Raw genomic sequence first — 13112 nt, forward strand, 5'->3', positions numbered from 1 at the left:
ACACTTACCTGGTTAAAGACGTCAGGTCAAGATCAGGTCTGCCATCTAATCCTGTACAAGAGCAAAGGCTTTTACAGGGCTCTGTGAGGGCTTCACTAATACAACTTATCCAGAGAAAGGATCTATTGGAAATAGCAAACCCATAATTACATATTAAGAAATGGAGAAGCTGCTATATAGTCCAAAAATGTGTTTACATATTTATGCCGTGTAATTTTCCAACCTCAGAGATGACAGAGGCACTGAAATTTGATTGGGAGAAAGGTCAAATTATCCTTAAAGGATACTGAAGCCTAAAATAGGCATTGCTTTTCTAGGTAATCATTTTGTGCCTGTCCATCCACTAGTATATCAAAATTTCATTCATTTCTAACTACAGAGGACGTTGACTAATAAGTTCATAACATTTTCATATTTGGCTTCTTTAGATAAAATGTTGACTGTAGTTTGTCATGTGTTTAAAACTGAATTTTACAGCTACAAAATCCCTGATTCAAGACATCTTAAATATGCCTACTTCAAGTTAGGGGTTTCTTTTGAGCTCAACATAGTGGGAGACCTGTATAACTGATATGCAATACATTGGCAAGTTCTGAGAATAGTATGGTAGGCCTTTAGACCTCACCAGGAAATGATAATAGAAAGGTATCCGCACCTTTGTAACTTTGGTGAAGAAGTTAACCTTAAGAACCAGCAGAAGAAGAATCTCAAAGAAGAACAAAATAAGAATTTCAATAGCAGTAATGTTTTAACTGACAGCCTTCTTTGCCAGTAAAATAAATTGATTGGTGCGACGCATGGATTAATGCTGCTTTATGACAATCCACCTTCTGGAATTTGCTGTTTTGAGATATGAAATGATGAAAATAAAAGTAAACAGTCCCTTGCATACTAATGGAAGACCTATAAGGAATGCAGTTTAAAAATAAAGGAAGCAAAAATTCATTTTTACCTGTGGAACTTTAAAGAATTAGATAAATCTTTGGTTTTCCAGCAGGATTTTCAATCTGTTCTAATTCAGCATCATTGGAAACATGAAAGTAAACATGTAGGCAATAACAGCCAGCCAGCCATGGAGGGACCTCTTATTTCCTTATGCTGATTTTCTGGTGTATTGACTGAATCGGTGAATATGACCACCGCTAGAAACAGGTCCTCGTCTTCTACAAACCAATCGACTTAATTGACTTATGTGGCATTTAAGTCCATAAAACATTTCACTGTCAACCTTTTAAACACACAGTCTTTTAGGCTTCATCAGTTTTTGATTTATATAGTAAATGTTCTTAGCCATCCAGGGAAAGCGGAATCCAGCCGAATTTAAATATAACCTAGAAGAGAGAACGCGAAATTTAAGTGCAACACATTTAAAGTGTTTAATTCTGTTTAATATTTGTCCAGCATTCCTAAAAGTATTAAACAGAATTAAATTTTCCACCAATAAAGATTGCCAGAAAACGTTTCAATATAGGTAGCTACAATTTTCTCTCATGGATCTAGACCTCAGAATTTATCAAAGTTGCCCTTTGGTCCAGAATGAGAATAGGATAACTAGAGTATCATAACCAGAAGAGTGAAGAGCTGGGATAGAAAAACAATTGTGTTCTTGCATACAGGATGCTGTGTATTATTGCCTAAGAATCGTGATCCACAGCTAGCAATCCAAAGGATCTTGATTTCCCATGTCCATTCATTGGTCATATTAGATAAAATCTATTCCTTTAAATCATGAAAATGTTAAACTGACATACATTTTAAACTAACAGCATTTGTGATTCCAAAACTTCTGGTCAAGAAAGGAAGCTTCAGTTTAAGTGTTACTTCTGTAAGGTATGAGTGTATACTCAAGATCTTTATACATTCGTTATTCGTGTAGTGAGTCTTTCTGAAGTGTTAAGTGTGCCTAGTTTCTACCAAAACAAAACCTAACATTACAAAAGCGCTCAGTGTAAGATTAAATTACACAATAGCTACTCTTAATATTGTATTTGTTAAATAAGCTGCTTTTATTAACTTCTCCCTCATTTTTATTACAGATATTTGGAGGATCTTTACCTTGGAAGCCTCATGGTACAAGGTGTAGCGCTCACATTCTTCAAAGAATTTTCAAAACACTTCCATCACTTGATGTATAATGATAGATGAGCAAAAAGCCCTCTGGACAAAGAGTGAATAGGCATACTACAGACTGGGAGAAAACCAGAATACTTGTATCTGACAAAGGATTTGTACGCAGGATACATAAAGCACTCCTACAAATCAATGAGACAACTCAAAAATGGGCAAAAAAGCACTGAATAAAAACTATGCTTTGGAATATTAAAATAATTTAATATATTTCAAAACATTTAAATACATTCAAGTTGCTTAATAAGACCTGTGATTTGAACTTTCTTTGCTGGGGTGGTAACTTCAGCTGATGGTCTCAGGTAGATCCTGCTCCTCGTGGCATTTCTTGGAAGTAAAGGGTACACATTTTGATATTAACTAAAGGTTCCAGGATCAACATAAGGATAAGCGAGGAATTCCCCCAGTTTGTTGCCTTCTGAATCATAGTGGAGCATTCGGAAGCAAACATCACAAAAGAAACATGGGTCCTCTGGTGCAAAACTGTCATTGTTTGTCACCCATCTGTAGTTAAAAAAGATGTATATTATTATAATCGACTTTTTCATGCTTTAATATGCTGCAGTAGTTATGACCTGTAATAATATGTATACATAACATTCCCACTATTGCCTTATTTTTGCTTATTTATATAGTACTTTATATAATTTTGTATACACATGTATACATAAGACATATCACTACCAATACCCTACAAGGCAAAAGGACAACTACATTCTGAAAGACTTCTGAAAGGTAAGTGGAAAAGAATGTAAATTCATACTTGAAAGCATCACATACTTGCCATGACATACCTATCCTTCAAAAACTGTTAACATAAACACAAATGTTTTCTTCTAATAGGCCATCTTGAAAATGCATAATATTAGATATACTACAGGTTTGATAAACTTTTTGCTTAATCTTTCTAACTGGTAAATTAGTACTGGTTAACTTGAAAACTCCAGCTTTTATTTTTTTTAACATCTTTATTGGAGTATAATTGCTTTACAGTGGTGTGTTAGTTTCTGCTGAAGAACAAAGTGAATCCGCTATACATATACATATATTCCCATATCCCCTCGCTCTTGGGTCTCCCTCGCACCCTCCCTATTCCACCCCTCTAGGTGGTCACAAAGCACCCAGATGATCTCCCTGTGCTATGCAGCTGCTTCCCACTAGCTAGCTATTTTACATTTGGTACAAATCAATGCCACTCTCTCACTTTGTCCCAGCTTACCCTTCCGCCTCCCCGTGTCCTCAAGTCCATTCTCTATGTCTGCGTCTTTATTCTTGTCCTGCCCTTAGGTTCTTCAGAACCATTTTTTATTTTTTAGATTCCATATATATGTGTTAACATACGGTATTTGTTTTTCTCTTTCTGACTTAGTTCACTCTGTATGTCAGACTCTAGGTCCATCCACCTCACTACAAATTTCGTTTCTTTTAATGGCTGAGTAATATTCCATTGTATATATGTGCCACATCTTCTTTATCCATTCATTGTCGATGGACACTTAGGTTGCTTCCATGTCCTGGCTATTGTAAATAGTGCTGCAATGAACACTGGTACATGTTTCTTTCTGAATTATGGTTTTCTCAGGGTATATGCCCAGTAGGAGGACTGCTGGGTCGTATGGCAGTTCTGTTTTTAGTTTTTTAAGGAACCTCCATACTCTTGTCTATAGTGGCTGTATCAATTTACATTCCCAACAAGAGTGCAAGAGGGTTCCCTTTTCTCCACACCCTCTCCAGCATTTATTGTCTGTAGATTTTTTGATGATGGCCATTCTGACTGGTGTTAACTCATTGTAAAAACTCCAGGTTTTTAACCTAGAATTTAGGATTAAAATGTTACAGAGTGTATACAAATGGGAATATGGGCAACATTATTCAAATGAGATTTTGGTTTTTGACCTGAAATGTCACATTAAGTGAAAATGACATTTTTCAGTCTATCTGAATTCTGCATCCCATGGAATGTTTTGACATCCCCTGATTTCCATTTCGATCTGATAACTGATCTATCATGTTTTCCTATTGATCATTTAGAAAAGCATACTGTGAATATATGCAAATCAATCAATGTGATACACCATATTAACAAATTGAAGGATGAAAACCATACGATCATATCAATAGATGCAGAAAAGGCTTTCAACAAAATTCAACACCTATTTATAATAAAAACCCTCCAGAAAGTAGGCATAGAGGGAACTTACCTCAACATAATAAAGGCCATATATGATAAACCCACAGCCAACATCCTCCTCAATGGTGAAAAACTGAAACCATTTCCACTAAAATCAGGAACAAGACAAGGTTGCCCACTCTCACCACTATTATTCAACATAGTTTTGCAAGTTTTAGCCACAGCAATCAGAGAAGAAAAAGAAATAAAAGGAATCCAAATTGGAAAAGAAGTAAAGCTGTCACTGTTTGCAGATGACATGATACTATACATTGAGAATCCTAAAGATGCTACCAGAAAACTACTAGAGCTAATCAATGAATTCAGTAAAGTTGCAGGATACAAAATTAATGCACAGAAATCTCTTGCATTCCTTTACACTAATGATGAAAAATCTGAAAGAGAAATTAAGGAAACACTCTCATTTACCACTGCAACAAGAAGAATAAAATACCTAGGAATAAACCTACCTAAGGAGACAGAAGACCTGTATGCAGAAAACTATAAGACAATGATGAAAGAAATTAAAGATGATACAAACAGATGGAGCAATATACTATGTTCTTGGACTGGAAGAATCAACATTGTGAAAATGACTATACTACCCAAAGCAATCTACAGATTCAATGCAATCCCTATCAAACTACCACTAGCATTTTTCACAGAACTAGAACAAAATATTTAACAATTTGCATGGAAACACAAGACCCCGAATAGCCAAAGCAATCTTGAGAAAGAAAAACGGAGCTGGAGGAATCAGGCTCCCAGACTTCAGACTATACTACAAAGCTACAGTAATCACGACAGTATGGTACTGGCACAAAAATAGAAATATAAATCAATGGAAAAGAATAGAAAGCCCAGAGATAAACCCATGCACATATGGTCACCTTATTTTTGATAAAGGAGGCAAGAACATACAATGGAGAAAAGACAGCCTCTTCAATAAGTGGTGTTGGGAAAACTGGACAGCTACATGTGAAAGAATGAAATTAGAACACTCCCTAACACCATACACAAAAATAAAACTCAAAATGGATTAAAGACCTAAATGTAAGGCCAGACACTATCAAACTCTTAGAGGAAAACAAAGGCAGAACATTCTATGACATAAATCACAGCAAGATTCTTTTTGACCCACCTCCTAGAGAAACGGAAATAAAAACAAAAATAAACAAATGGGACCTAATGAAACTTCAAAGCTTTTGCACAGCAAAGGAAACCATAAACAAGACCAAAAGACAACCCTCAGAATGGGAGAAAATATTTGCAAATGAAGCAACTGACAAAGGATTAATCTCCAAAATTTACAAGCAGCTCATGCAGCTCAATATCAAAAAAAAAAAAAAAAAAAAAAAAAACCCAATCCAAAAGTGGGCAGAAGACCTAAATAGACATTTCTCCAAAGAAGGTATACAGATAGCCAACAAACACATGAAAGGATGCTCAACATCACTAATCACTAGAGAATTGCAAATCAAAACTACAATGAGGTATCACCTCACATCGGTCAGAATGGCCATCACCAAAAAATTTACAGACAATAAATGCTGGAGGGGGTGTGGAGAAAAGGGAACCCTCTTGCACTGTTGGTGGGAATGTAAATTGGTTCAGCCACTATGGAGAACACTATGGAGGTTCCTTAAAAAACTAAAGACAGAACTACCATACGACCAAGCAATCCCACTACTGGGCACAGACCCTGAGAAAACCATAATTCAAAAAGCATCATGTACCACAATGTTCATTGCAGCTCTATTTACAACAGCCAGGACATGGAAGCAGCCTAAGTGTCCATCAACAGATGAACGGATAAAGAAGATGTGGCACATATATACATGGAATATTACTCAGCCATAAAAAGAAACGAAACTGAATTATTTGTAGTGAGGTGGATGGACCTAGAGTCTGACATACAGAGTGAACTAAGTCAGAAAGAGAAAAACAAATACCGTATGCTAACACATATATATGGAATCTAAAAAGAAAAAAAAAAAAGGTTCTGAAGAACCTAGGGGCAGGACAGAAATAAAGACGCAGACACAGAGAATGGACTTGAGGGGGAGGGGGAAGGGTAAGCTGGGACGAAGTTAAGAGAGTGGCCTGGACATATATATACACTAACAAATGTAAAATAGATAGCTAGTGGGAAGCAGCTGCATAGACCAGGGAGACCAGCTCGGTGCTTTGTGACCACCTAGAGGGGTGGGATAGGGAGGGTGGGAGGGAGATGCAAGAGGGAGGAGATATGGGGATATATATACATATAGCTGATTCAGTTTGTTATACAGCAGAAACTAACACACCACTGTAAAGCAATTATACTCCAATAAAGATGTTTAAAAAAAAAAAAAACATACTGTGGTGGGGAACCCAAAACAAACTTATGACACTAAATTCTTCCCTTTTCGTCTAAATGGCTTTTGACTCTGAGCCACAGTTAAATAAAATCTAAACATGCAAAACCACAACATTTTATGCAACCATATTCTGACCTCATTAAAAATGAGATGCAGTGTTATTTTTATCATCGAGAAGCTGTGGATGAAGCCAACTTTGTAAACTGCTAACAAGAGGCAGAAAGAATATGGCTCCCTGATGACATACATCACCCAGCATAAATTATCAACCAAACTAAAGTTTGACCTAATCCCTAGACTTCCATTATACATGATTCCTTATTGTCTAAAACATGGCTCTAACCTACTAAACTGATTTGTACTACTGTTTGTACTGCTTTCCTACTAGATAAAACCCTGTATATTATTTATATTCCGGAGTGTAAATCCTCAATTCAAAACAGAAAAAAACTGAAGTACCAAAAATCTAAAGTACTTGACTGTTAAAAACCAATACTTTTCAAGGAAAAATCAGAATCACTTACCTAGCTGTGTACATTTTACAAACAAAACATTTTCTGGTCCACAGCCAATGCTTCTTGATAAGAAGGGGATAGAGTGTCTTATCCAGGCAGTCATTATGATGCACAAGCCTTTTGTACATGAAAAAATAAATGACATTGTAGTGCAAATTTTTGTGATCCGTAATGAAATATATCCTTACCTCAAAATTAAGAACACAGTAGGTATATTTTTCAATTTATTGTGTTCCACAAAACACTTTCTCCAAAAGAGCATTTGGGATTAAACAATGTTTTCTTTCCTGTGAAACTTCCCAAATCCCTTTTTGGCCATGTGCACTATGACTCTTAAGAGGGAAATACGGTAGGCAGCATTTCTTGAATGTATTCCTTCAGAGAATCCTTGCTTTGCTCAACACGTAGTACACAGTCTGAGCAAGTGTACTCAGTACTATTTTACCTAGATTAAGTGGTTTTGTGTTACAAACATGGCTCTTTTTTTGCTAAAAGAGCTCTCATTAAAATCCAAATCTGGCTTCTGTTATAATGTGAATTGGTAGGACTTTAGTTTTAGGTGTCAGAATTCAGAAATTTTAAGTGGGAGTCAGTTCTCACTATGCCACTAATCAGCTTAGTGGGTTTGGATAAATCCATTAACCATGCTGGACCCCAGATTCTTCATCTGAAAAATGAATGGAATGCACAACAGTATTTTAAAGGCCCCTGATAATTATAAAATTTGATTTTTTTTTAGTAAGAAAGGGTAGCAATACATTAACTTCACCATCAGAAAATGATTAATAAACTTTTAATAGTTTACCAACTATTAAACTATGGAATGGCACTGAATGATTAAATCCTCCTGTAAGACAAAAATTACTTGCAGTCAGTTACATTAAAAAACTCCTTAGGAAAGCCCTACAGTGCACATGCTTAACAAGTGTAAATTGTTTTTCCAAGTTGCCTTGAATTTAAGGAATGACACTACAGCAATATGCCTACACTGTAAGAAATGTAAGGAAACTCAGATCACCAGAAAAAAGTCGACTGTCTTCCATCTTATGCTTATACTGAGGCACACTCCCCCTCATTTGAGTGAAGAGCAAGAACATTTTATAAAAACTTAAAGAACACTTTATCAAAGAAGTAAACCCATATAATTTTTTTTTTTTTTTTTTTTTTTTTTGAGGTACGCAGGCCTCTCACTGCTGTGGTCTCTCCCGTTGCGGAGCACAGGCTCCAGATGCGCTGGCTCAGCGGCCATGGCTCACGGGCCCAGCTGCTCCGCAGCATGTGGGATCTTCCCGGATCGGGGCACGAACCCACATCCCCTGCATCGGCAGGTGGACTCTCAACCACTCTCAGCCACCAGGGAAGCCCCCATATAATTTTAAGTCATATAAATCTATGAGGTTTATGAGCTCTCCTGGCTCTTGCTTCATTAATTCTTCCGTAGAGGCAACTGTTTTCTATTCTTTTAACTGCCTCTTTTTAATTTAGCTCAACATCCCTCTGCAGAACTACGAAACTTTGGTTAACTAGATATTTAATGTTTAAATTATGACAAATGAATTAAACATCCCCCTAAACCACAGAATTGACTATAGGTTCATTTTACTGTGTAACACTTTTGTTTTCTAGCTACTAATTCTCTCGTTCGCATTTGCTTAGGTTTCAGTGTACCTGTCACTAATTCAGTTCCTTATTTGCTGACAGAATGGTAAAAATGCTTTCCAAATGGACTACACACCAATGGGAGGTCTAGCAGTCTCAGGACATGCTTCCTTTGTCCCCTGTCCTGCTCCAATCTCTGGACTAAGCTGTTCTCTAGGTCTGTTCTACAGCCATCATTCTGGGAGTTTGCTTTCCCATCATTCTGAGAGTTCCTTTTATGTCTTTCTTATCTATTCTGCTTTGCATTCCATGTTTTCTTTTTTCAAGGTTTACTCTTTGTGTAAAGTACTTCTGGTAGCTTCCTGAGAATGAGGGCATGGGAGGTAAATTTTTAGAGACCAGTCACTAAAACCCCAAAAAAGTGGAAGCAGGGACTTTCTAAAACCATCAGAATGAGTATATCATTGCTCCATAAAACAATCTGAATCGTCTCTCAGAAGAAATCAAGCCTAGGATAGAGCAGGGCTTATTCCTATATAATGGTCCTTCATAAACTGAGAGTTCCTAAATAAGGAAATGAATAGCCTTATCCATTAGAGGTACCAGCTATACAAAATTTATAACTAATCCCTAAATCTCATTTTAGACTATTTCATTCCTGACCACTCTAAATCTTTATCAAAGCATTAAAGCCTTCATATTTGTCAAATATTAGAATTACTCTTCTCTTCACCAGTTACCTTTTACCTCCTTCAAATTTGGGCAAAAAGAGAAGAAACCTAGAAATATAGCTGCAGATTTGCAAAGCAAAGGGCCTATCTGATATACAAAGTGGATGACTATTACCTGAATAATAGCTGTCCAATATACAAAGATACTTACTTTTATTTACAGATTTTTAACCCTTTAATAAACAGTAAAGTATTTCTTTTTTTATAATAAATATCCAGCTTGTATTGTTTGTCTTTATACCAGCACTGTCATAAAATATAATTTTTAAATATTTTTTAATGGAGGAAGGGGCCCATGGAGACTCACAGAAGTCATACACTGTCCTCGGGCAAAAGAGAAGCTTCAGTTATTTTTCTTTATTTTTGGCATATTCTACCATTACAAATGGCTCACACTGGTTAGTCACTAAAGTAATTATTACAGATTTCCCAAAAGACAAACAATAGAAGACGCAAATGGATGCAGAGTTGGTCACTGCATAGCAAGCAGTTATTTTTGCTGCTCCTGAACGAAGCTGCAGTGATTACCTTTATTCCTCTTATTTCAAACAAACAAAACTACCTGTGCTTTTATACTGTGAAATAAAGAAAAGGAAAACAGGACAAATAACAAAATGTTCTGAGTTCTACCACTTACCTTATGTCAGTAATGACAACAATGTGTTCACAGTCTCCCTGGTGACAGTATAAGTAAGGAAAACCCAGTTTAATACACAAGTCATTGAAAGTGAAATCTTCCATCTTAGCAGTCTGAAACTTTCCATACCCTCTATCATGGGACTCTGACCACTCAATGATGGTTCTGAGGAGGAAAACGGCAAGGATGTATCACTGCTCCAAGCGGTTTGCAACTGCATATTTCACAAAAGCCAGCTCACCGAATTAACTGGACAGCTACCAACTTGAAATGAAAACCAGAGTGGATGATACATGTTGCAAGTAGGAAGGAACTCTGAATTTTTCTGTATCCATTAGAGCAGCAGTTCTCAAGGTAAGGTCCTGAGACTCCCACAGAGGTTTGTGAGGTCAAAATTATCTTTACGGTAATCTTAAAACTCTTTTCAATTCTTATTCTCTCATAAACGCCAGTTATCTGGAGGCTATGTGATGTGTGTTATCACTTCAGATTGAATGGAAAATGTATAACGTCACTCTTCTCACTATTTTATTTTGTTCTGGAAAAGTTATTTTTCACAAAATTGTTATTAATGGTAACTGGAAAATTTAAATTAGTTAATAAAGTATTTCTTAGTTTCAATTTCTAATACAACTTACAGCTATAACCCACATAAACAAAAGCTCTTTGGAGTCAATTATTTACAGTATAAAGGAGTACGGAGACCAAGTCTGAGAACTGCTGCATTAGAATATAGATACAGATGGCTATAATGAAAGAGTTTACATAAACACTCAGAAAAAATATACATATGTACTCTATTTGCCAGGATACCAATAATAAAAGTATGGTAATACTTTTATGTAGATAACATGATGTCAGACATAGATTTTTCATGTTATATACATAAGCAACCTTACATACACATATCCACTCCAAACAGTATACACTGGACAAGCAGAAAAAATAGTGAAAGATTAATTTACTATCACCTAAACATGAAGAACAGAGATTAATAAAGTGTTTAGTGGGATTTAATCTTTTTTTTCAGATGTATCTAAGGCTCAACACAAGATTTACTATAATTTCTGGAGGAAGAAATAATTCTAGATAGCTGGCAAAGATCTTGAAATGGTCTATGTATGTCTTTGGTAAGAAAATTTTCTTCTTGGGGTAAAAATTTGATTAACTTACTATAACCTAGGCCAACCAGATAACTTTGAAAATATTTTAAAAATTCAGAGACACTTTTTAACCCCAAAACAAACGAAAAACAATCTAACAAAATAATTCCTTGGCAAAGATTCTTAAGAGACCAACAACAGAATTTGTGGTGATAACCCTATTTTGACAACGGGAAACAGGAAAGACTTTAGGATTTTTGGAAAGTTATACCTGCTCAAATCTCTGCATTCAGGGTATCTTTTATCATTGTAAAATGTTCCTTCAAAATAAAAGAAAGCTGATTTATATAGGTCCTGAAAGAGAACAGATGGTATTGAGAGAAAGTACAGTATTAACAATTATAAAATTGCTCTAAGTATTAATTCCACATTTGTGTGTCATAAAATCACACTAATATGTTTTACAATAATGTCATGCAACTTCATAGAATATGTTCAGTTCATTAATTTATTATTTAACAGGAACCTCCTATGTGGGAAGTATTATGTTGGTTACCAGGGATAAAGATATAAAGACACAATCCTTGCTGCTATTTTCAATTTTATCCTTTTGTAGTTTTAATCACTAGGTTTGATTTAAATTTGTATACTGAGATTCATGAAAGGAACCCAATTAGAAATGAAATAAACTTTAACATTATTTTATTATATGCATACACGGCAGTGACAGTTATTTTGGATACCAGAACTAAAAACTAAACAAAGCCACATCTTTGATGTTTCCCCAGTGTTAATGACAATGATCGTGGAGCTATGTTGTTCTGTCCTCTTTTGTATTTTCAATGGGCTTTTATAAAAATTCCCCCTGTATATTTTCAGTAACTCTTAGGCAGGCAGAATGTGAATATCTATTCTTATTCAAGCAATCTTGCCCAAAGTACCATAGAATCCTCAGGTTTCAACTTTCAGACTACCAGACTTTCCATCAGAGGGGTGGTCTCTTAATCCTGACCTTATAACAGAATCATAAAAATACCACGGACCAAGTCTCACCTCAGATCCATTAAGTGAGACTCTCTGATGATGTGGCTCAGGCACCAATATTTTCCCAACCCCCTCAGGAGATTCAGATGTGCAACCAGCGCTAAGAACCACTCCGTTAGACTCGTCCTTCACCGTTTGCTTAGAATTAGACCCCTGGGTGAGAGTCAAAAGACCTATGTCTTTTTCCTACACTTACTCCTCAGACCTCAGTTTCCTCACCTGTACAGTACCTGCCATGCTATGCTATCTTATAGGATTGTGGTGAGAATCAAAAGCAGTTTATGAACTATAAAAGATATATAAGTTTCAGGCATTAAAATAATATCACCCTAAGATAGCCTAATTTCCCTCCTTCGAAGCTTCGATTTTTCTTTCTTATTTTTCTTCATTCCCCCACTTACAGACACCTGGCACTGGTATCAGACACCCTTCTAAGACTGGCTATGCTATTTCTTCTCAGACTACTCAACTGAACCTCCTGACCCTTTGTTTCCCCGTGTAAAATCTGAGAAAAGCCAATACGTTCTTCCCATGTGGTTGCAGAGGTAAAAGGATATAACGTACTATAATGCCATGCCTAGCTGCTGTAACACAAAATACACCACTTACTATACTTCTAAACCTTCAAACAGGTAAGCTAGGGTCCAAAATAAAGATTCTGAAAGAATCACTACTGCCTTATTTTGGAAACAAAACAAAGTTTAGTGTATATAAAAATATGTTCATATAGAACTTCATCTCTTAAGTGATTCAGGCAGCTTAAACCCTTTGGTGTAATTATTAATTAGAATGGGAACTCTAAAAGAACAATCTTTTCATTATATCT

General features: G+C 35.9%; 1 protein-coding gene across 4 annotated transcripts in view; it reads right to left on the reverse strand.

The window, feature by feature from the left end:
* Positions 1-2338: 2338 nt before the first annotated feature.
* Positions 2339-13112, reverse strand: part of SNAPC3 (small nuclear RNA activating complex polypeptide 3) — a 116830-nt gene continuing 106056 nt past the window's right edge. For 2 of the 4 annotated variants that reach the window (XM_079927385.1, XM_079927384.1), the window contains 4 exons: positions 11514-11596; positions 10140-10304; positions 7182-7289; positions 2340-2631 (listed from right to left, as the gene is read on the reverse strand). In XM_079927385.1, the coding sequence (XP_079783511.1) occupies positions 2484-2631; positions 7182-7289; positions 10140-10304; positions 11514-11596 (504 nt within the window). In that variant the 3' untranslated portion in view covers positions 2340-2483. Of the gene's footprint in view, positions 2632-7181; positions 7290-10139; positions 10305-11513; positions 11597-13112 lie in introns of all 4 variants that reach the window. The other 2 variants (XM_079927386.1, XM_079927383.1) reach the window with 2 other exon arrangements.

Source organism: Stenella coeruleoalba, assembly GCF_951394435.1.
Source record: "Stenella coeruleoalba genome assembly, chromosome: 7".
In the NCBI taxonomy this organism is placed as follows: Eukaryota; Metazoa; Chordata; class Mammalia; order Artiodactyla; family Delphinidae; genus Stenella; species Stenella coeruleoalba.